Genomic DNA, 23,939 nt, shown 5'->3' with positions numbered 1-23,939 from the left:
GATTCTGAATTGAGTTCATATCCAGAGTATGAGATCGAGTGAGAAAGCGACGTCTTGTCCACAGATTTGTCAACTAGATGGTGAGGAAGATGCAGCAGCATTTGCTGAAAAATCACTCGCTGATGCAGAATGGATGGCAGAGTACGAAAGGGAGAGGAAAGCTGACAAAGAAATGGAGAAAACTTTGAGGAATCGATTAGAAGGCACTGTAACAGTTACCGAGTGGTAATATGCTCTTACGAAGTTGTGTTTAGCTGTGTTTGCGTACGCATTATGCAAGCTTATAAGCAAGCTGAATTTCACTCTCAAGTTATGCTCCACTATTCTAGGTTTTTATTTTCAACAATTCAAGTTTATCGATATTCAACTCATGGCAAGAGCATGGGAAACATGTAGCTTATAATGGACAATGATACAATTCTTTAGATATGTTACGTCATTTCATGCACAGGTGCGAGTGTGGAAAATACAATGGATTCAAAGGGAAATAATAAATACGCTAAAAACGCTGTAAAGGGTGTTCCGTCAACCATGGAATGCGCTGACATTGCCGCTTTCATTTTTGCTACGTGACAGATAAGATCGTGTTTACTTTGCAAGTTTATTTCACCAGAAGCGAGGGTCATTAATTTACGTGCAATTTTGTGAGTATTTTTTGTGCGTTTCGGCAAATGAAGCGAATTCTTTGGCTGTTTCATTGCAGCGAGTTAAGAGATTTGAAGAAAAATTAAGTATTTGCTGAGGTAAACAAGAGCTTGCCAGAATTGCAACGTTTATGTCAGTGCTAGGAGAAAAAACTCAACCGTTCTAAAATTAGCCATGGATAGTGCAAACCCTCTGATTGTCTGACTTGCATGACTACTTCAAAGCACAAACAAATTAAATATTGACATTTCAGGGAGAAAGCTGTTTATGAAAAGCGTTATTAGTAGCATGACACTCGTTTCCTTTTGTATTATTCATGGGCACATCCTGAGCGAACTTCCAGATTAAGACCATTACGTCATCATAGATTGCACAAAGGCCAAGAGTGATGGTACAATAAGTTATAACACAGTTTGTGTTGATCAAGTGATGTGTTTACAGTAATCAGTAAATCATCAAGGACTGCTTTGGAATGAGCTCTGCGTTGTGACTGTAGTATTGACAAAACAGTTAAATTTTAAAAGCGTGGTTATAAGATTTAAAAGATCTTGTTGCCATTTTGTTTAATGAGTGATCTGCAGTTTACCGGAGGTATAAATTTACCCTTTACGTCTAGTAGATACCGAACAAGATAGAACATGTCATAGAGAACAGGATGTCTGTCAGTGGCAGCCCCCTGTACATTGATGGTCATGCCCCCCACTTTCGAAGTCCAAAGGCTAACCTGGCTCATCTTAACACAAAATTTGATTTTTCCAACAGATACAAAACTAATTCCAGATCAACACTATTTCCACACTGATACTGTGACAAATCAGCATTTCATATTCTCGGCGGCCATCATATTAAAACAATTTATAGAAATGTCGCACACTTACTTCCGTCTGCTTCTCGTTTGTTAACAGATCGGACCACATGTTGTTAAAAGATGCTAAAAGACTGCCAGAAACTCACCACAATAGCTTGTTTTTATTGTGTTACTCACCAGTCTTCTTAGAGCAATTTGATCTAGACAACAACCACGCTCTCACCAGGGCCAGGTTCAACAAAAGATGGTAACTTAGCCTATGAGCAGGCTCTCATGCTTGGGCTGGGGTATCAGCGGCAAAACCGCATGAAGGCATTTGCTCACATGCCAATGCAGAAGAACACTAGACACTTATTTAGCCTGCTTATGCACTAGAGACAGATACTAGAGCCTGCTCAGAGGCTATGAGTAACTATCCACCCGAAAAATCACTAACCCTGACTGGATAGTGATTTACCCAATGGATAGCTTTATCCAGCTTTTGAACAATAGGGTCAGATGTAGCTAAGGGTTGTTCAGAACTAGTCAAAAATTTTTTAGCAATTACAGTTTGTGGCTGAAGTAAAGCCAAGAAAAGAAATAACAGCAAAATAGTTTTTTCCATATTTATTTATTAGACTTTGCTGAAGTGAATTATTTCTATCATCATTCATAATATCTGGATTCCAGATTCTAGTTTCCGATTCCGGTTTCCGGATTCAGTGTTTTAGGGTTGCCCTTAATGATGTACGTGCATGTTAATCTTGAATAATCTGAAATTTCAGAGAGTTTAAAAATATCATATTATATCTGTGATGGTTCTGAGGTGGAGGGCTGTTACATGTACACGTAAATGTTTCATGCATGTTTTTTCACTTGTTATGATTTAGCTGCCAATAGTTTCTGTATTTGTTGGTGTGTAACAATCTACACCAATATTTCAACGTAATAATGTACAGTGTATATTGATTAACCAAATTATGGTGTTTTTAGTTGACCAATGCTGCTTCATAGTAATGTGATGTTGAAGTGAACAAGTTTACAGACATGCCCAGTGTCAACTTGTCAAATATATGAACTGGCCAGACAGTCTAGATTACAAAATTTTCTGAAAGTTGGAATTGCCAGGTAAGATATTTCTTAAACATTATTTTGTAATTAATGATTTCTCAGACATTGTCTTCTTCAAGAAAAGATTCATACCCCACATGGAGGTTTTTTCTCTATTAGAGCTCTCTCTTCCTGATACTTTAATTTGGAATTTCTAAAGACTGGCCATGAATGGGCATTGGGTGTGAATATCTTCTGGAACTGCACATTGAGATTTAGTACGCAATAACATCAGTATTTATCCCGACGAACTCTGATTTTCTTTGGGAGCTGAACTCATGCAGTTGTACAGTTATGTACAACCAAACAGCCTGGATGGCCCTTTGATTGGGACTGTGCACAATTTTGTAACTTGCAATGTTCCAGTTTCTTGTTTAAAGCAAATTACATTTGCTCTCAAAAGCAAGTCGGCAAGTTCATAACAGTTATTAAGTTTTCTTTGCATCTCAGGGCAGAGCCTGCCACTGAAAGTTGGTAATGTCGCACACACTTTTAACCCGTTTCGGATCTTCCCCTCACATAGAAATTTATTCCATCCAGTTGTAGATCGAAACACGGTAACTGAAAATAGCAAAATTACAAACACAAGAATGAACATAAAATAACTAACGACCAAACATGAAGAATGCAGAAAAGCGGCAAAGCGAAATAAATGAAGAAACTTACAAGACGAATGTGACCAACTAAAGACAAACTGAAAAGTTGTAACAAATCCAAAGACGTTCACGTAACCCAATGATGCTACTAAAATAAATTACATGCGAACCGAACTTATAGAGTATGCAAATGAACATAACATATACAAAAGGTCACAAAACAAAGGCAACTAAGTACGCGAAACTCGGCACCAAACGTGAAGCTAAAAGCACAAACAAATCTCACAAATTCTGGCGCCTATATTCCGGCCCCTTAAATACGAAGGTGTAAACCTTGCATTTACCAACGAAATAAACAGGCCCAGAATTACTTAAGTAATTAAAACGTAAAGCGGTAGTCACTTAAATTCTAGACACCTTAAAATAACAACAAAGAATACTGCTATAAAACGTCTTTTTGAGTGTTTCCCTTGAAGGCAAGTCACATGATCTTTGGCAGTCGTGCAAACAATAACTCAGTCACTCCAAGCTGTTCAATTGACTCTTGTAGGCACGGCTTCCTGATAGGGTGTTTCTAAGACATTCTCTAAAGTTGCTCTAAACTTGCTCCAATAAACAAAGTTTGCTGATTGGATGTTCCAGCATCGACTTCTTTGTTATGACCTTGACACATCAAACAAAACCGTTGCTATCAGGGTAAACCTCACCGACTCAACCAATCGGCCATAAATTCCTAGGCGACTGCTCATCCACAATAATAACGGTGTCTCCTACTGAGAGATTTCTCCTTAGGTGTAACCACTTTTGGCACTCCTGCAACAATGGAAGGTACTCTCTTTTCCATCTATACCAGAAGATGTTAACCAAATATTGAACTTGCAGCCACCTTCACCTTGAATACAACTGATTTCTTTTGAAAACACCTGGTGGAAGAGAAGCTTCCTGACGTAATAACAATAGATGATTCTGTGTTAAGGGCTCCAAATCTTTCGGGTCATCAGAGATTGCAGTTAAAGGTCTGCCATTGATGATGCTCTCAGCTTCACACATTAGAGTTTGAAGGCTCTCATCGTTGAACGTTTGCTCTTTAACTAGGCTTCCCAGGATCTTTTGAGTGGATCTTATCATTCTTTCCCAAGTGCTGCCATGATGGGAGGCTGCCGGTGGATTGAAATACCATTGGATGCCTTTCTGTAAGAGCTCTTCATGGATCTTGGCTTGGGTTCCAGCCTTCAATGATGACTCGTAGCTCCTTTTCAGCCCCTGTGAAATTTGTTCCATTGTCCGAACGTATCTCTTTCACTTGACCTCTTTGGGCAATGAAGCGTCTAAGTGCCAGGATGAAGGAATCTGTGTCCAGTGTATATGAAATCTCCAGGTGAACAGCTCTGACAGCCAAACAAGTAAAGATAGCTCCATAGCATTTAACCATGCTTCTCTTTTGACAAACAAGAAAGGGACCAAAATAGTCTATTTCCACACAAGTGAAGGGGGTTGATCTGAGGTCACTCGAGGGTGTGGCAAATTGGCCATCTTTTGCTCTCCAAAAGTGCCCTGATGCCGTCTACAACCAAGGCAAGATGCAAGTACACTTCGCATGGTAAGATTGGCACGGATGAGCCAAAAACTTTCTCTCAAGATGGACAGAACATATTCTCTGCTAGAGTGACCACTCTTCTGGTGAAAGTGCTGGATCAGAAGCCGGGCAAGAGGAGAATCTTTGCCAATAATTATATGGTGCTTTGAGTCATCATGCAGAGGTGCTCTACTTAGATGTCCACCAACATGAAGAAGACCGTTCACCAAGATCAGGTCCAATTTTGCAAGGACGCCTGACTTCTTCACACAATCCCCTTTCTCGATGGCTCTTCTCTCTTCTGCAAAGGCACGACTCTGGTCAAACATGATTACTCTCTCTGCATCATTTATCTCTGAACAGGTCAAAGGTTCCAAACTGGCTGTCTGGGAGCTTCTGTCAAAGGTGTCTTGTGTAGACTTACGTTTCCTGGTAATAAATCTCCTTTGGCACTGAAGACAAAGCGCAATGAACTTCAACAACTTGAGCTAGAATGAGAACTGCTGGACCATACAAATGACATTGGACTGAATCTAACTCCGACGTGCGCCGACAACAAAGGATTTTGACTCTCGTTTCACTTCCGGGTCATCACCAGACAGCTCTGTACTGTGTTTTGGTAGGTTAACCCATTTGGAAGGAGGCTTTAAAAGGAAGTCTGGACCCTTTATCCAACGGTCATTTCGAATGAATGCATCTGCAGAAGTTCCTTGTGAGGCATCGTCAGCTGGATTAGACTTGGATTCTATGTATCGCCATTGTGAAGGACTTGAGTCTTCTCTGATGATAGCAACCCAGTTAGCGACATAAGTGTGGAAGTGTTCGGACTCATTCGCAATGTAGCAGAGGACAGTCATGCTGTCAGTCCAGAAGGTGATTTTATCTATTGGAATTTCCAGCTCATCCTTCAACAACTTGTTTAAACGAACTGACACAGTTGCGGCTGCTGATTCCAATCTTGGAATACTCATCTGCTTCAAAGGGGTGAGGCTGGATTTTCCAACTAGAAAGGAGCAATGAGCCTGACCATCTGAATTAACTTCCCTAAGATATGAGACAGCTCCATAAGTACACTGGGAAGCATTGCAGAAGTGATGAATTTCAGTGGTTACTACTTCTCCTAGATCGGTACCCTTAACATCTGTTGACTGAGAGCTGAGAAAGCTTTGGCAGATCAGCAAGCCATGCCTGCCAGCGGGATAAGTTTAAACACGGAATCTCATCATCCCAACCAAGGTCTTTTCTGCATAAGTCCTGAAGGAAAAGCTTTGCTGGGAGAACGAAAGGTACAGCCATGCCAAGCGGATCGTAGACTGAACTAACGACCGAGAGAATCCCACGTCTGGTACAAGGTTTCTCCTTGATGTTCACTTTGAAACTGAATGCCTCCGTCTCGACAAACCGTGACATGCCCAAAGCTCTCTCTGTGGGAAGCGTATCGTATTCAAGATTAAGCTCCTTCACGTCCTTGACTCTTTCTTCCTGTGGAATGGACTCCTATGACTTGTTGATCATTGCTTGCCCATTTGGTCAAATTGAATCGGCCAATCAGCATAAGTTTATGTAGATCAGCCACATGCTTGACTGCTGCAGAACTCGAGGATAAGGACTTAAGGCAATCATCAACATAGAAATTCCTTGGGATCGTATTAGCAACATTGGGTGAGAATTCGTGCTTGTGGTCTTCTGCATTCTGTTGCATAGCAAAATTGGAATAACTCGGCAATGAAACTGGCAAAAAGATGAACAGTCATTCGGTACTCTTCCAGCTTCTTGGTGAAGTCTCCTTTGGGCCACCAAAGGAATTGCAAGAGATCTCTATCTTCTTGTGGAATGCACACCTGGTGAAACATTGATTGAATGTCAGCCATTTCTGCAACTGGATCCTGGCAAAAATGAATCAGCACACCAACTAGACTGTTGGTCAGGTCTGGTCCTTGGAACAGCTCGTTTAGAGACGTCCCATGAAACTGGGTGGAACAGTTGAAAACCACGCATATTTTATTCGGCTTATGATGGTAGACATTATGGTGTGAAACAAACCACACCTTACCATCCGATCTATCCAGAACTTTCTGGGGTACCTTCTCTGCATAACCTGCACTGATAACCTCCTCAAGGAAAGCAACATAGTCCTCACGAAGTTTGGTATGACTGGAAAGCTTGCAGTTGAGGTAAGAGGTACTTCGTTCAGCTTGACTCCTATTTACTGGCATTTTAACGTTGCGGTTCCTCAACAGCAGTGAAACCTGGTAATGACCATCTGCACACTGCACAACCGAGTCCTCTACAATGTTCATAAACCTGAGGTCATCCCTTGACATACTTAGACCATCGGAGTAAGGTGCATCCACGAGATCAGTACTAGCTGCACACATGAGATGAGTCTTCTTAGATGTGATGAAGAAACTAGAGCAAGGTACATACTTCTGCTTTCTCCCAGTTGGACCATTAATGACCCAGCTGAGGTCAACTCTGGTTGCATATGGGCCTCCATCAGCAGCAGGGATTATTTCTCTCAGCTGCAAGGCTTCAGGAGCATTGGCTCCAATCAATAAATCCACTCTGGAATTCAGATCGGTTAAGTACACATGGCCTTGAAGGTGCGACCATCACTCAACATCCTCTTGCTTTGGGATTTCGTCCCTACCTATGGGCATAGCTGGTCTGGAAAGTACATCAGGCAGGAGGATGGCAACATTTTCGTCTAGATCAGATACCACCAGGTTAACAAGAGCAGTGTCTACATCTTTACTGCTATCCATGGTGGTTAGCTTTAGTCTCTTCTTGCTGATGACCTTCAGATGCTCCATCAGGCTAGCTGAACAAAAGGTAGAATTGGAACCATTGTCCAGTAACATGTAAGTTTTGATGCACAGAGAACTTCCTTTAACTTTAACCTTTACAGCCACTATAGGCAAGGCAGTAATGGGAAAACCTTCCATCATGGTTAAGCCACAGAAGTGATCACCAGCACTCTGGTTCGTGTTCTGGAGAGTGTTCGACTGGCTGTTCAAAGATTGAGGTCTGCCTTCTCCACACTCAGTTCCAACAGAGTCTTGTTGTGTTCTGACTCCAACAACAACTTCCGCGGTACTTGGATGCAACACAGTGGCATGTTTCCTATCACAGTGATTACAGGGTTTCTTGTAGCAACCTTTGAACTGGTGGCCGCCATTAAAGCAAGAGAAGCAAAGCGGCTGCTTCATCACAAAGTCACGCTAATCAGCATCGGGCACTTTGGTGAAACTGGAACATTCAGCGAGAGTATGATCTGCATTGCAAAAGGGGCACTTCTGGGAAGGGTTAGCTGAGTTCCAAGCCTGCAAATAACAGTCGGGCATCGGACAATTGTCCGGTAAATTTGAGGTTTTGACAGGTAAAAGCTTAGTCTGGTTGGACAGTCTGACCGGGCTTTTCTGCTAAACGAAAAATATTTTCACTGGAAATTTGTGACCGAATATGAAACAAGTTATCTTGTTATACTGCCACACAATACTATGGAAAAAAGCTTTGTTATCACAGTTTCGTTTTTATTCAATTTCTGAGAAATAATTCTATCGCGCGCAGTGCATCGTCTCAAATGTCACGTTGAATTGTAAACACGCCACGTCAGCGCTACCATTCAAGCTTCGTGTTAATGTACGCATTTTGCACTGGTGTTGTGACTGATCGTGAAGCCCCATTTAGTCTGAATTACATTTGTCTGAAAAACTACTAAAATCTGAGTTCTTATGTTGTTACTTGTAGTTTGCTATCTGCAAGTGTTGTGGAATTAATTTCTAGTCGTAATTTGACCCGATTGAAACATTATGCAAATTGGATAACACTCCTCCTCTCTTCTTTCTTAGTTCTCGAATTTGTTTAAGTGACACTCCTTTGTGATCCAAAGAAGAGTTAGGTTTACGAACACGTGTACTTGTGCGTTGAACAGGTTGACCGCTCTTCCCTGAAGAATCGGACAAATTAACATCCGCAACGTCGGAAGACATGATAGACCATACACACAAACCCAATTCGTCTTTTACGAATAATGTCACACACGCTTTTAACTCATTTCGGATCTTCCCTTCACATAGAAATTTATTCCATCCAATTGTAGATCGAAACACTGACTGAAAATAGCAAAATTATAAACACAAGAATGAACATAAAATGACTAACAGCGACCGAACATGAAGAATGCAGAAAAGCGGCAAAGCGAAATAAACAAAGAAACTTACAAGACAAATGTGACGAACCAAAGACGAACCGAAAAGGTGTAACAAATCCAAAGACGCTCACAGAACCCAATGATGCTACTAAAATAAATTACTCGTGAACTGAGCTTATAGAGTATGCAAATGAACATAACATATACAAAAGGCCACAAAACAAAAGAAACTAATTACGCGAAACTTAACACCAAACGTGAAGCTAAAAGCACGAACAAATCTCACAAATTCTGGTGCCTACAGTTGGGGTACCAACCCCTAGCATTTGATTCACTATAGGCTTTGGTAGATTGTGCTCGAAAAAAAAGCTTATTATGCTTTTAGCAGTGCTCATATTTTTTAGAAATTATGCCAAAATTATGCTACTTTCTGAAAATTATGCTCTCTGTCACCAAAGTTATGCTACTTGGATTTTAAGGAAAATAAAGATCGCCAGTAGCTTAACTCTATCAATTTTGACTTTAATGAACATTCAGACAGTCCACCTTCCAGTCTTACAGTCTTCAGCATGGCAAATACGCATGTGCGCACCTCGAAAAGCCAAATGATATCCAAATCAACCATTTCTGGGTTCTGAATCCGGGTCAGAAAGTTACTTGTATATACTTGTTTTAGATGCCATCCAGGCAAAGCCCTCAGTTTAGTATAAAGACAACTATGCATGTTGTTAATCTCTCTGTTATCGGTTATTGTACTGAAGCATTACACAAGCCTGTAAATAGTCCACGAGAGCATGCTCTTGTGAATCATTGAATGATGAGTTAAGAATAGAGAATACTCGTTCAGCGGCTGCAGACATGGGCTGCACCAGCAGAACCTTCATAACTGCAGAAGACCAATGGGGTAGGTTATCAGATTGTTGCCTCCACCACTTCACTTTATCTTCTTCGCATGCCATTATGACGTCTTGTGCGGCGGCAAGATAGTTGGGCATTTCCGTAACGAGGTCATTAATTACATCGTTACTGTCCAAGAACGGAAACTGCCGTAGAGCCTCCACATTTGCTGGTGTCGGCCACAGCCACTGCACAGTTACCGAACACATTATTCGTGCAGCCTTGAATGTGCTCAACGTGTCGTGCAATTCCACATTAAATTTACGCAAAAACCACTCAATTGCAGGCTGGACACTCCTTTTGGCCTCCTGTTCCAATGCTGCAACATTCTGTGCGGGATCAGCGTCGACTATAGCTACAGCTACGGCATGGACATTGGGTAAATGTACATTCTCACATGCATTGCAAACTCCTTGTAATGTCTCAAAGCATGACAAAACAAGAGGGCCATCGCCCTCTAAAATGTAAGTGGCCTTAACAAATACTTCGCCAACATCAATGAGTGCTGCTAGTTCAAGCTTGAGACGGATCACCTTATTCAGATCTGCGAAGAAATCAGCCAACTGACGCGAGGTCTGAGGAGCAACCTTCTCTCTAACCATGTCATCTATAAGTCGTTGTACATCACCAAATTGTTCCATAAGCTGTTTGTACACTTCCCATCAGGACCGCCAGCGAGTTTCGGAGTAACTTTTCGGCTTACGTCCAGTCAGTTCCTTCCACATTAGTCCCGCTTTGTGGCTTTGCGAAAATAAGCGGATCCACAGATTGCCAAACTCTGTCAGATTGGGGATAACAAAATGATTACCGACATTGTCCAGAGTGTGAGAGAAGCAAACAACATTGAATGTCTTAGGGAATATAAACTGGATGCGATTTAACGCAGCTTGGTTTACGCTGGCCCCATCTCTCATTGCAGCTATCAGAGATTCTCCTCTCACACCATACTCGATACTTAAACACTCGTTGGGCACTTGAGCAAGCTGGTCACCATTCACTGCCTTGGCACAAATATCGATTCTGATCAGTCGTTGAACGATATTCCAATCATCATCGACAAAACGGACCAGGATCATGATCGCTTCACCCTATCTCGTGCTGCCATCATAAATGACAGATATGTCCCTTGTTGATACTCCTTGGCGAATTTCTGCTTTAATTCTCTCAATCTCCTGCTTGTATATTATCGTTACGTAATCCATCTGTTCGAACTGTGACTCAGCCGATAGCCTTGCCTTTCAAGAAGCGTTCGAAGTTTGTCCATCTTACGTATGGGTATTCCAGCCTTAAGAAACTCCTCTACCACCTGTAAACAGTATGCTCTCTCCTCGACTGGCAAGGTGCTATCCTTGTTGTGTTTTTCTTTACGAAGTGCTTCTTCGATCGTTTGATCTCGCTTTTTTGTCACTTTTAACTTCTCTTTGCCTGCGGCATGTTTTTTGGAAGCAAAGTGGTTTTTGAGAATGCTCTTTTTAGAGCTCAATATCTCCTTACACCCATTGCAAAACAGTTTTCCACCTCGAAGACACAAATTTTCCTCTGGAAATTCTTCGATTCAATCACGAAGACTCATGTTCTTTGGATCTGAGTTCCCTCTTTCCTTGTACTTTCCAGTATTACTTTTAGGAACACGTTCTCTAGAGATTGAAGCTCTCGGTACGGCACTGGGAGTGCTGGAAGTGCTGGGAGTGGAATCAGTGGATGTACTCGAGGACGACGCCATCTTTGATCTGAGGCCTGAGGCGCCGAGCCGCTGAGCCATAAGCGTGGTGGCCTGAGGAGAGTCTCAGCCTCTCAGATATGTACAGGATGACCTAGCTAGAGTCTTCCAGACCTCGATATTTTCCAATAACAATACAGAAGTAAAGTACAAACTGAATTATTCTAGAACTATGATGGGTTTTTTTTTGTTTTCAAGGCATAAAAGCTCGGATTATGCTAGCAGTGCTAAACTGAAATAAAAGCTTTAAATTATGCTCGTTTTTCTAAATTATGCTAAAAATTATGCTAGCACAATCTACCAAAGCCTAATTCACTAACACTCCGTAAACAACTAACAATGAAGTACACTGTGTATCAAAGAAAGGGATGTCATCTGTTGGTGTGCAAAGATTATAATAAATTATAATTGATATGTTTTTATATGAATAACAGTGGTGTTCAAGTAGTAGCTACAGTACAATTACATGCCAGGAAGGAATGGTGAAAAGGCTGATGACATCACCATTTATTATGGTCAACAGTTGGCAGCACGTGAAAAACCTGTTAAAGACTGTTAAAACAGATGGTTGCCTCAGGAAAGGAATTTTCATGCCATTCGATCCAGATGTTGAATCAGTTACACCCATGCATGAGTGTTGTTCCATGTGTGAGCAGGATTGTAAATGCAGGGGTGATGGATGCAACAGGATTCCCCAGCCATTTGATCGCGAGGACAGCAACAACTCTACCACTTGCACTTCTCTGTTTGAAAGGAACGTATACCCTGAAGACAGAGGCTCTTAGATCTGCTCTTATTGGTCTTAAGGAGCGGTTTGACTCAACAGGATTGTCAGCTTTTGATCCTGTTAGCACCCATGGATTTTCAAGTGAACTTATTGAAGCAATTGTGAGTGACTGTGCACACTGCTACACTGGACTACCTCATGGCTTCATTCCCACTGTTTTCTGAAGAGCATGCTTTTGTAGTTCTGGAAATTTTGCATGAAATCTTCGACGACATTCCTGGTATTGAAGAACTGATGCAAATAACTGCCTCTATCGATTCAACATCAAACCTTGTACTGGTTACAAGATTGTGTGACATTGAGAACTACTTCGAGGATTCCAGCTCTGTGTGTTTTGAAGATGATTACTGGGTAAATGTTGAAGAACTAGAAAACCTTTAGGAATGTTGCCTACATGTACGATATGAATCAAAAGCTTGTAAATGGTATGCAAGACCATTGTGGCACTGAAATTAGTTTGTGTTTGCATTTCTTTGTACTATACTGTAAAATCCTATGTTAAGGCTATGGCCTTATATAACTTCATAAGGGCTTTTGGGAGGCATATGAGCAGAATAAAACCGAAACGAATTAAACCCAACATACCATTACATTTAGAGCTATCACCTCATAACTTTTGCTTGTCAGTTGTGATGTTGTAAAGAAATGCAAAAGGACCATGCTTATACATTAGATGGGCTTTTATCCTGGAGGGATTATATCCGGAATAATATCTTTGTTAGCACATAGAAGGGGTTATTTCTGGGGGCAGGGGGGGGCTTATAATCAGGGGAAATTTCCTTTTAACATGGGATTTTACAGTGTGCTCTGATCAGTTAAATAATTGCCAGTTATTGTTCTATATATATTTATTTATTTATTCTGTGGACAGAGTTATATTTGAACATAAATAAATTTAGCAATCATAGATATTGCTCCAGAAATTAATTTTTTCTGCCATGCTCAGATACAATTTGCTATAATCTAGTTTTCCTGGGATACTTGGAGCAAAATTGGTGAAGGAGGGGTGTCCTTTTCTCCCAGGAGTCTGTTGGAATGCTTTGATGAGTTTAAGGTTTTCATAAATCTGACAGTCTCTTCTGGACTCTTTACACAGCGTGCTCTGGACTAAACTTCCCAATTGCAATCATTGTCAACTGAGTCTAGAATATGCTCCAGGGTTTCGAGGCTAAGTGCAACCCTTTGTGCATTCTTTTCATTCATGTTAGCACCAAGCACTTTAAGGCAAGCCTTTAGGAAATTATTAAGGTGCTTGAGGCGAAGATCAAGTGGTATGTTTCTTCCTTTCCAGCCATGCTTGTTGAAAAAGTGATTCCAGATTAATCGAAAAGCTTTCCCTTCAGGAAGAATGGCATGCAACTGGACAAGAAGAAGCAGTGTTGTGTAAAAGTACTTGGTGCAGCCATGAAAATTGAAGAAAAGCAGGCCTATCTTGTAGAGGTTCATGAGCCTCTACCCATCTCCCTCTCTTATGGCATCATTTAAATCTAAGATAAACAGCCCAAAGATTAGTTTCCCTCTGTGGCAGTTGTAAAGATGATCTTCTGATTTGTCTTCAGGGCTGTCAGCTGTTGTTGGGGGTGAGGGGGAGAGTGTTACACTTAAATCAGAAAATGGTAAAATGAAAAATATAATTACCGACCAATGAGATAGGGGAATTACTGTACCTGTTCATTGAGGCTTTTGTCTTGAACACTAAGCCACATCTTGCCCTACATCTGAAGTACCCTTCACTATCCTTTTCTTCATGGAGTGGTGTGTCTGGCATGCAAAGGCCTTCATGTTCAGATAGTCATGACTATAAGGGAAATTTCTTAGAATTAACTGAAATGCTCAGCTCTAAATACTAAGTTATTAACATCTATTACCTTGAATTAAGCTAGAAATGCACCTTGTGCCATTAGCCACCTACCGGACTCTCCATGCATGGGACTTGTAGGTCATTTCACAACCAGGTGCTCTGCATCTGTAACCATTACTCTCATTGCTGTGGAGACGATCAACTTCATCAGCAACTACAACAAGGTCTCTATTGACAGTTCCATCAAACACAAACTGGGTCATGTACTCATCAATGATGGCATTGAGCCACTGTCTTCTGGCAGTTGCAGTTTAGGATTCCACTGGAAACTGATCACGGAAACTACTGGGCAATTCTGAAAATACATTTATATAAAGGCATTATGATATTGCATTTTCCACTAAAAATATCACCTGCCCTAGAGAAGCATGAATCACAGATGGTAAATACATAAGTCACTGGAGTGGTGGAAGCCCCACACTATGGTATTGCACTTCCCACTAGGAATATCAACATCAGTAGACAATCATACTACTCCATGGGCAACTCTAGGGGTACGGAAGGGTTCATGCAGCCCCTGTTTCTTGGATTTAAAATAAATTATTAATCTTTCCTTGGGGAGGGGGAAAGGGTTGAGTCAGGGGACAACAATAAACTCTTGTCAACTTTTGTTTTAGTGCCTTTTCCATGAAGTATTACTTTATGGATCTGCCCCGCACTTACAGTACTTCAACCTGATCTTTTAGGCTTGTGGCACTAATATGGGTCAGGAATGATGCCAAAATGTGTGCTTCGATTTCCCTGTCATGGAAGTCACGAAGTGCATTGTACTCATCATGTGGGCCTTTCTTTGCATTTGTTTTCCCAGTACGGTTCATGGAAGCACATGTGGTTCCAACTTCTTGGGGAGAACTTGACCTGAAGAAAGTCTTGTACTCAAGTTAAAAAAGAAAACAAGTCATTCAACACAAAACAGTACTCATCAGGGAAGGATCATAGTGTGGTTCAGCTAGCACACTCAGTTTGAATCCAGTTTACTAATGCACATCAATCATTTAGCTAATATAGCTGTACAAATCTGTAAAATTACTTCATATAGTTTAACCTTGGTTTGCCAATCTGTGTATACTGCATCAAGGCCTTCAAGACGGTCAATTCTGGAATCACCATCTTTAAACATCCACTGGGCATTTCTGGCACGTTCTTCTGTTAAGGCATCACCATCAAAGAATATGGGCTCCAGAATTTCAGCCTGATTTGATCCTCCATTGGTAAGTGGCACATAATGGTGCTGGTTCTTCATCATTAGCTGTGCCATTTCTCCAGCAATGTTGGGATTAAAGAACTCAAGACCAAGACAATTCTGTAAGTTTAAAGTAATTGAGTGTCAGGGCATTGTTTTTCTTGGGACAATTTTCTCTGATATGAGAATTCTGAAAAAAAGCATCAAAAATATACTCATAGCAAAGGAAATACATAGGACCCTAATAATATTCTACCAGGGAATAACTAGCTTAAGTCATGAGTAGTTACCAACATCATAAAATGACAATGTGTGGACTACTTCTGTAGTATAAGTCAATAAAAATAAGTTCACAAAAAAGAATATTGTTGTGTTTTACAAATAATGTTCTTTGTTGATTCTTTTTATATTGACATTTATTACATAATTGCTCTCTATATTCCTTTAGAGTACTTATAAATACTCGCAATGTTTGATTTCTTTGATGTGTCTTCCAAAAACGGATGTGGCAGATGGTCGATAATAACATCTCTGAAGATGCTAAATGGTGGATAGTACTTCACAAGTACACGGCCAATTAATACTGACCATTCCTGTCTGAATGATCCCTGGATGTCCTTGTTTGGCAAGAGCTGAGATAATGGCAGGTCTTTTGGGTTGCACTGTGGTTGTACTTCCCCAAGTGTATGCAGTGTTTTCACCCAGTCTTCAACAGCAAACTGATGGGTCCAGTGAATTGACTGGTTTCCATGTCCCTTTGTTTGTAAACGTGCTTTGATGCTCATATCAAAGTTGTCAGCCACAATTCTTAAATTACAAAAAATTATCGAGTGTTACTTAAAAATGAGTACAACAATGTTTATATTCGTTTCATATAACTGGATTCTTTGAAGCCTACATCTTTTAATTATTGTTTGGCTGGACTGCTTTTTCATGAAAATAGTCAATTTTGTTAACTGGCATAAGTTCTTTTCCACATTAAAAAAAGTTTTACATCATCACTGAGCTAGGTCATTTGTCTACAATGGAGCTGAGGTAAAAAAATTATATATTTGCGCCTATTTAACTTGCTGTCTTATGACTTTTACACACTACGTTTGTGGGCCCGATTTGGGTGATTTGCAGCGGTTGGCTCCATATGGTAATCATTTGTTGCGTTGCTATGACTTCAGAAAGCAATTTTTTGGATAACTCACGACTTTCTACTTCCTGTTTCCAACACAAGATCTTAGCGTCGTAGGATTCTCCCATTTCCACTTGCTTTTTGATTGTTTGATCGTGTGACATGCAAATACCAAGTCAGTTCAATCTTGTGAAATCAGAACTTTTGGCACCGCTGTGAATTAAAATAGCAGAAATTCGGTGCACAACTGCAGACAGTATTATTTCTGCACCGTGCCACAATTGCAGTAGACAGAGCAATGGCGTTTGAAATTTTAACATCACAAGGTTTCAACACTTTGCCACAAGTTCCTCTTGCACACACAAACCAAATGGGACATTGGCTCATGACTTCATTCGCTATCACGGTATTTGACAGATTTTTCAGATCCTCTGGCGAAGTTTTCTTTAACAAGTTTGGGGACTTACATTATAAGTCAAACTCACAGTTGATTGTGCTTTGAACAGCCCAAGGCAAAACGTTTTGAACTTCCTTCATTTTAAAAATGATGTTCAGTACTGCCTTCCATTCCTTGCGTGTGATGTAATTGAGTAAATTTCCAATCTCGCTGCCTTCGTATTCAGACCTGTTCATGGAATTGGCAAAATTAACTTCAACAACAACTGAAGTTTCGGCGGGCTTGTTCTGTTGAGGGACATGTTTTGCTGCAGGAAGCTCTTGGAGAGAATTTTCCTTGTCTTCCAACTCTTAGTAGTCAGTTGCCAAAGATCGGCGAGCACTAGCCTCTGTTAATGGCTGTTGTTCGGGAAACAATAGCGCTTGCTGTGTTGATACACGCCAATACTTTTTGTTCTGTGAATAATGCGGGGATTTACTCATTCACTTCTATCGCAAAACCTCCTGTTCTCCATTTGTGGTGTCGTCATCAGCAGCCATGGTTAAAGCTGGATTTGGGTTATTTAATTTCTCCTTCATTTTTGAAAGCATGGCGGCACAATTCTTCACTTTCATGCCACACGGCGAGCAGTCTCTTGAAGAAAGTGAGTTCTTTTCCTCAAGGTGAAGGGACAGATCGGCGCGGAATACCTCAGCCAGCATTGGCAACATCTTTCCCTTTCTCTGTGGTGCAGTAAAGATGTTTTCGGTTGTTATCCATCCAGGCTTAAAATTCCCAAACTGCATTTTAAAACAACAACTGCACAATTTGCAATTGTCCGACGCTGTCGCTTCTTTAGGTCTTCTTCCTCTACGCGAGGCGGGTTTTTTCGGTGTTGTTTGACTCATTGAACTGATTCCTCTTTGAAAAAGACATGTCCTACATTTTGCCGAAAAGAACACACTTGCATCCTTTCCAAATCACCACTGAATGGAACGTACGAAACTTCACGCCTTCAGAGAGAGAAAACAACTGAACATGACAACACAACAAATTTCGCACAAAACTGAGACATTCAAAGTATCAAATTTAAGATGTGGGTGGAGCTGTCAAGCAATTTCTGTCACCTCTGTGATGTTACACGACCCCCCGCTTAGAACAAATTTGTTGTATGAAAAGCCGACAGTCGTTTTGTTGCCTCACACGCCTTGCAGGCATGTGAGGCTCGCGTGCTTCACACGCAAGGATCGCACTTATGGCACTTTGCGCCTTATGAAAACGTCCGAAAAACGACTGTTTTGCAGTCTAGGAGTCCCCATGTTAACTAAGAAAGAATATAATGATTAATGACAATGTCTTGTCTTTCTGAATAAGGTAGGAGAGAACAAGAAATGCAACCAAAAAGCACAGAAGACAGTTCTGTTATGTGATCAAGATTTTTGGTGGCTGTCCAGAAATCCTTGAAATCATGGCTCTATATTTCATAATCACATCATGTTACAACTTGATCTGCTGATGTAATCCTATTTGCGGCTGAAACTATTAAATTGTTCGGAATTTACCTCACATGCATGTTCAATTCCCGATGTGTAACGCAATAAGAATAATGCAATAACACGGTTCGTTTTTGGCATAAGAGAGAAGTTTATTTGAATAAAACCTACAAGTACAATATAACTAACAAATAAACCTCTCCGACCCATGGGATGGTGGGCTGGGTAAATGAAAATGTTGGTTATACTACAGCAGATAATGCTCTGATCCTTTAACCAGACTAACTACAATGGAACTGAAAAATCACACGATATATAGCAAGTATGCATGCTATTGATACTCGATACTATCAATTATCTAACAATAACATCCGTGCCCTCTCGCCGAAAAGGGAATGAACTATTTTGAGCCAGAAGTCCCAAAATGGACTGATTATTTTCATTAGTAACATCATTCCAAAAAGTAACTGAGGAGCTCTGCTTTTAGGCTTGGCTAAATCTATATATTATACTGGCTTAGGTGTTAAGGAGTCCACCAAAAGTTCTACTAACACGTGGACTAAAACTTTTTACTGAGATTATTTACATTGTATTGGAAGTTTCCCGTGGATTTAAGCTCAGAATTTTTTCTGATTAAGCGTACGGACCATCATCAACATTTTGAACCTTTGCAGTAGTTTGGGTTTTTCGTTCATGATTTCAAAAGTGATAAAATTAATACAATCAAACTTAAACTTGGCATATTTTGCAAATGTTTCGCTTTATAATGAAGCCTTGAAATAGTGCATGTATTCATTCATACTTCCCTGCTCGATAAGCTCGCCTGTTTTATGTCTCACTTTCAATATTTACACAAACATCTTACACCTGCCGAGTTTAAAGATTGTGTGAAATCGTGCAAAGTTTGCTTTGTTGAAAGAAATCTTTGCAGTTATTTGTTCTCGAAAATCCTCCATGTGCGAGCCAAGCACTGGGTTGCATGTCGTTGTGTTTAAAGAACTAATTAAATTACACTTACATTTTCTGGACATAAAAGAACTAATTTTAATTATATTTTTTAAAGAAAACAACATATGACCTTCGTTTGTGCCATCTTTTATTTTTTCAATTTATCCCAGGTACTGAACAGCGATTGCTGGGTTTTTCGCTTCATTTTTAGAGGAAAAACTGAGCTTTAACTTAACCCTGGCTGTCAAATATTTCAGTGCTGCTGTCACGGCTCAGTGCCCACATCACGATTTTGGCGGCAATTCTCACAGCCTGAATGATTTCAGATCTCTTTTATCTTACAGCTATAAGAGTTGTATTTTTTAATCGCTACATATTTGTTGAGAAAATCAGACATATTTTTATGCTTAATTTTATAGACAGATAAGCTCACATTGTTACAAATAAATTTTTTCATAATTTGTTTACTATGAGTAGCTGGCACGCCAAGGACAACTGGACGGCGAATTTCGCCGGTTGCCAGAGCTTATGGAGAACTCTGTCTTGAATTTAGTACTAACGAGTCTATCCCGAAGACTCATTGGGCATCTGTAAGCCACTAAGGGTGGTTTGTTGAATATGTGGGCCAGTCTTTCTTTAGATTGGAGGAAGATCCAGTTTCTTCTTGCAATCTTTGCAATAAAGGTGGTATGTGGGTTGAATGTAGTGACCAGGGGGATACGATCGGTAGATTCCCTTTTTGTGGTCTGTAGACATTCTTCTTGTGTCATTGTAAGGACTTTTTGCATTTCTTGTAAAACCTTGGTCTGTTGGTAGCCACATGCTACAAAGAAATCAGCGTATTCGGCTATCCGTTTCTTCAGTGTATCAGTGGAAGAGCATATTCTTCTCAATCTCGATGGTTGGCTGTACGGGATACTTTGTTTGAGGTGTGGTGGATGTGCTGAAGTCCAGTGTAGGTATGGATGTGTGTCATTGGGTTTCTGATAGACGTCTGTGCTGATGTTGCCTTCTCTATCCTTTAGGACTGTCATATCCAGAAAGTTAACTGACCTAGTGGATATTTCGTGTGTGAATTTGATTGACGGTGCTGCATTGTTCAGGTGGTCAATGAATTCCGTTAAGGAGTCTGTCCCCTTTCCATATTAAGAAAATGTCATCTATGAACTGTACCCAGAATGTAACATAGTTGGACCACTCTCTTTTGTATGCAAAGTTTTCTTCAAATCTTCCCATATAGACATTTGCTGTCTCCTTGATCTGGATAAATGTTCATCATTGAAAGTGAAGTTGTTCAATCATAAAACCTTTTCAAGAAGGCATGTCAGGCGATGGCTTGACCCGGTTCGTTTTCATAAGTTCCTCCTGAACGACACTGAGTCCTTCATCAATGTCTATTTGTATGTAAGCTTGAAACGTCTAGTGTTACTAAATGATATTCTACGGGTAGTTTTACCAAGAGTTTTAGTTGTTGAATAAAGTCTCCTGTTGCGAATATAGGAAGGTAATCGTTCTGCTATAAGTCTTAAAAATTCATCCACATAAGCTGATATCTTCTCCATGTGGCTGTTAAAGGAGGAGATAACTGGTCTGCCAGGGTTATTGATTTTATATATTTTAGGGGGCATGTAGAATATTGGGGTTCTAGATTGCGCAGGTTTTAAAAGTTTTGCTACGTTGTGTTGTATTTCTCTGTTCTTCACGAGATCGTCTATGCAATGGTTAACCGTTTGTTCATGTCCCGAAGTGCAATCTTCTATCCTCATGTAATACATGTCATTATCTAGTTGGCGTTTCGCCTCCTGTAGGTAGTCGGCTGTGTTGAGAATAACTGTAGCTCCGCCCTTGTCTGCGGGTTCTATAATTGTCTCTATTATTACTTAGTCTATCCAAAGCTAATCGCTCACACTTACTAAGATTGTTGCGTTGAAAACAACAATTATGTACTGTGCTGTTGCTGATTTCTTGTCTTAGCTTGTCAATATATGTATTCAAGTATGGTTCTCGTGAGGGTCTACTGTATGTCTTTTGCTCCCTGTGGTTCAGCTTTTCAAGTATTGTGGGTTGGTAGCTGGGATTGTCGGTTAGTTCATCTATGTTCTCTGGGGTATGGTATTCCCTGAGGTTCAGTCTGCAAGCAAAGGCATCAATATCCTTGTTAATATTCTCTGTTGTAGGAGGATGGGATGTAGGACAAACATTCAGTCCTTTCTGAAGTAGATCTGTTTCTGATTGAGTGAGTTGAATATCAGATAAGTTTACTATTCGTCTCTTCAAAATTTCTTCTGATTCATTACATTTGGTTATTTTGAAATTTCCGTTATTCATTGTCCTTTTCCATTCCAAAGTCTGGTTACTGGCAAATTTACTTCATCAAAATTTGTAGTCTAGTCTTTGTATCTGGATCTGTTGGGTGGGCGCCATTTTAAAAAAACATTGTTGCTGTTCAAAATACCTTGGTTGTTGTGGATAGCGTCAGCGGCCCTGTGTGTTTTCTCATCTAGAGGGTACGTTGCCCACTCCCTTGGTCATCTCCTTTATTTGGTCTTGTGCTCTCCATTTTTTCAGAGCGACGGGTTCAATCTCTCGCGGATGTGTCTCTTCATATATACAAATCTTAATTAACAGAAGCTTAGTTAATTTACAGAAATCACAAAAACTCAAAAATATTAAAAATCCATTTGCTTAGATGTTATTACACAGGCTTCGTTTTTGAATTGAATTTGATCTAGTATCCTTGAGGCCTGTGTAAGTTTTTGTTTGAAAAGCTGTTCGGAGGAAGCATCCTTGATGGCTTTAGGTAATAAATTCCAAACAATGGACCCTCTGTACCTTACACTATTTTTGCCAAGGTTACTATTACACTGTACATGCGCGAAGTCATTAATTATGAGGCCACCTTCAACAACATGCAGCTCATTGTGAACCTTTTTCAAATTTGTGCACTATAGGTCCACAGCTGTTTCTTCTTTCTCATGTCCTCATGCAAATTGTATTGACTGCCTTTCAGGGGGAAGAGGGCGATATCCCAGTAAATCTTTGAGAGTATTGTCTGGGCTGGTACTTTCCTTTAAATGACAAATCTTGTAGAAATTTGAGCCAGTAATTCTGCCACACCGTTGTTTTTTTTAAAAATCATAGTCCCCTTGCAACCTGGTCTTTTCAAATATCATATCTTCTTGATATTGATCAATTTTATTAAATGATAGAATTTCATGACATATTTCTGCAGTAACATCAAAGGTTTTGCTGCTGTCTAATCCTTTTGATAAGAGAAATGCATCTCCAAGTTCAGAAATTGTATTTACTTCAACAGCAACCTCTTCCTCTTCATGATCAAGACACTTGTCATTTGAAACAATTTTTGTAACTGGTTCTTCAGTTACTTCTATTGGTACCTGTGGAAGTATTTGAAGAATGACTGCAGATGAGCATGTCGGGTGGTCGCACAGAAAGCTGGTTTTCACAACCCTTCACCAAGGGAGTTGCTACTGGAAATCTTTGCAGTGGCAGGATTCTCTACACTGGGAATCGTTTCGCTTCCACAAGTGCCTTTATGAGCAGCTGCAACATCCAATTTTTTGGGAAAGGAAATTTTAACAGCCTGCTAAAGAAATGCCTCTAGCCCATCATTAATCACAGATACCTCATGCAGCAACGGGCGTTACTTCAGTCACTAAGAGGAGAGCATTTGGTTCTGGCTGGAGATGGAAGGTGCGATAACCCTGGGTACAATGCCAAGTATGGTACTTACAGTATTATGCATGTGCTGACCAAGAAGATCTTGGCTTTCTCGCTAGTACAGGTGTCTGAGTGTCGTGGGAGGTGTGGTGGCCTCATGATTAGTGCGCTCGTCTCCGGATCAAGCCCTGGCCGGGGACATTGTGTTGTGTTCTTGGGCAAGACACTTTACTCGCACAGTGCCTCTCTCCACCCAGGTGTATAAATGGGTACCGGCGAACTTAATGCGGGGGGTAACCCTGCGATGGACTAGCATCCCATCCAGGGGGGAGTAGAAATACTCCTAGTTGCTTCATGCTACAGAAACCGGGATAAGCTCCGGCCTGATGGGCTGCTTGGCTCGTATACAGACTTTACCTTACAGGTGTCCAAGGTTGCTAATTCAAACTGCATGGAGAAGGAGGGTCTGAAACGATGTCTGGAGAATTTAGAGAGGGACTGCCAGGCGAGTGATATTTTGGCAACTGACAGGTAAGGTTTGGATCAAGTAACTTAACGTGGGGGTTGAAGGGTGCCTCTTTTTCAAACACTCTAGTTTCCCATTTGACCTTAACTTTGTCCCACATTGAACTTGCGCACATTCCTTATAATCAGCGTAGTATGTAGCTCTGAGGTAAGGCGATTTTGTGTTTGTCAGGTGACCTTCGCATTCACGCTGGTCTGTTTTTTGTCCCGCTTGACTTAGTTCTACAGAAATCAAAGAAGAGGGTAGTTTATGACATTAGAAATGCCTTATTCAATTACATATGTATATAGGCACATCCAAGTTGCAGCCATGATGAGAAAAGACAAGCCCAACATAAAGCACCGGTTTGATCCTTGGCACTTAGCAAAATCAGTGAGGAAAAACCTGGTTGCTGCCTCGAAAAAGAAAGAATGGGCAGACTTAGTTCCTTGGATTTCTTCCATCGTAAATCATCTGTGGTGGAGTGCTGCCATGGGA

The 23,939-nt window shown here is 40.6% G+C and overlaps 3 protein-coding genes and 4 pseudogenes across 3 annotated transcripts; all 7 read right to left on the bottom strand.

The window, feature by feature from the left end:
* Positions 1-4,608: 4,608 nt before the first annotated feature.
* LOC110042950 (uncharacterized) lies at positions 4,609-5,043 on the bottom strand. Its single transcript, XM_020748342.2, has one exon. The coding sequence runs from the start codon at positions 5,041-5,043 to the stop codon at positions 4,609-4,611; it is 435 nt and encodes a 144-aa protein (XP_020604001.2).
* Positions 5,044-5,247: 204 nt separating this feature from the next.
* Positions 5,248-7,923, bottom strand: LOC149099940 (uncharacterized). Its single transcript, XM_089276941.1, has 3 exons — positions 7,365-7,923; positions 6,476-7,310; positions 5,248-5,902 (listed from the first exon to the last, which is right to left on the bottom strand). Exons 1-3 carry the CDS (start codon positions 7,921-7,923, stop codon positions 5,248-5,250), a joined length of 2,049 nt encoding a protein of 682 aa, XP_089133067.1.
* A 1,450-nt stretch (positions 7,924-9,373) lies between these two features.
* On the bottom strand, positions 9,374-11,793 carry LOC149099939 (uncharacterized; annotated as a pseudogene).
* Positions 11,794-13,378: 1,585 nt separating this feature from the next.
* On the bottom strand, positions 13,379-14,335 carry LOC110042960 (uncharacterized; annotated as a pseudogene).
* A 358-nt stretch (positions 14,336-14,693) lies between these two features.
* Positions 14,694-15,453, bottom strand: LOC149099938 (uncharacterized; the record flags this gene model as incomplete). Its single annotated transcript, XM_089278574.1, has 2 exons — positions 14,694-15,007; positions 15,163-15,453. Coding segments are annotated over 2 exons (507 nt in total), but the record flags the coding sequence as incomplete, so codon positions are not given.
* Positions 15,454-15,749: 296 nt separating this feature from the next.
* LOC149099937 (uncharacterized) lies at positions 15,750-17,749 on the bottom strand (annotated as a pseudogene).
* Positions 17,750-19,722: 1,973 nt separating this feature from the next.
* LOC149099936 (uncharacterized) lies at positions 19,723-21,583 on the bottom strand (annotated as a pseudogene).
* Positions 21,584-23,939: the final 2,356 nt, after the last annotated feature.

Source organism: Orbicella faveolata, unplaced genomic scaffold, assembly GCF_042242905.1.
Source record: "Orbicella faveolata isolate gen_17 unplaced genomic scaffold, um_ofav_v1 contig_46, whole genome shotgun sequence".
Taxonomy (NCBI): domain Eukaryota; kingdom Metazoa; phylum Cnidaria; class Anthozoa; order Scleractinia; family Merulinidae; genus Orbicella; species Orbicella faveolata.
Note: the sequence above shows the minus strand (reverse complement) of the source record. Positions and strands in the feature narration are given on the sequence as shown.

What these genes read in the sequence shown, in the direction of transcription:
- LOC149099940 (XM_089276941.1), bottom strand. Translation starts at nt 7,923, where the DNA reads ATGAAGCAGCCGCTTTGCTTCTCTTGCTTTAATGGCGGCCACCAGTTC. An exon ending in CAGACCAGCTATGCCCATAG is followed by an intron (nt 7,311 to 7,364) that starts GTAGGGACGAAA and finishes CGCACCTTCAAG; the next exon opens with GCCATGTGTACTTAACCGAT. An exon ending in TTCACCAAGAAGCTGGAAGA is followed by an intron (nt 5,903 to 6,475) that starts GTACCGAATGAC and finishes TCCCGCTGGCAG; the next exon opens with GCATGGCTTGCTGATCTGCC.
- LOC110042950 (XM_020748342.2), bottom strand. Translation starts at nt 5,043, where the DNA reads ATGTTTGACCAGAGTCGTGCCTTTGCAGAAGAGAGAAGAGCCATCGAG.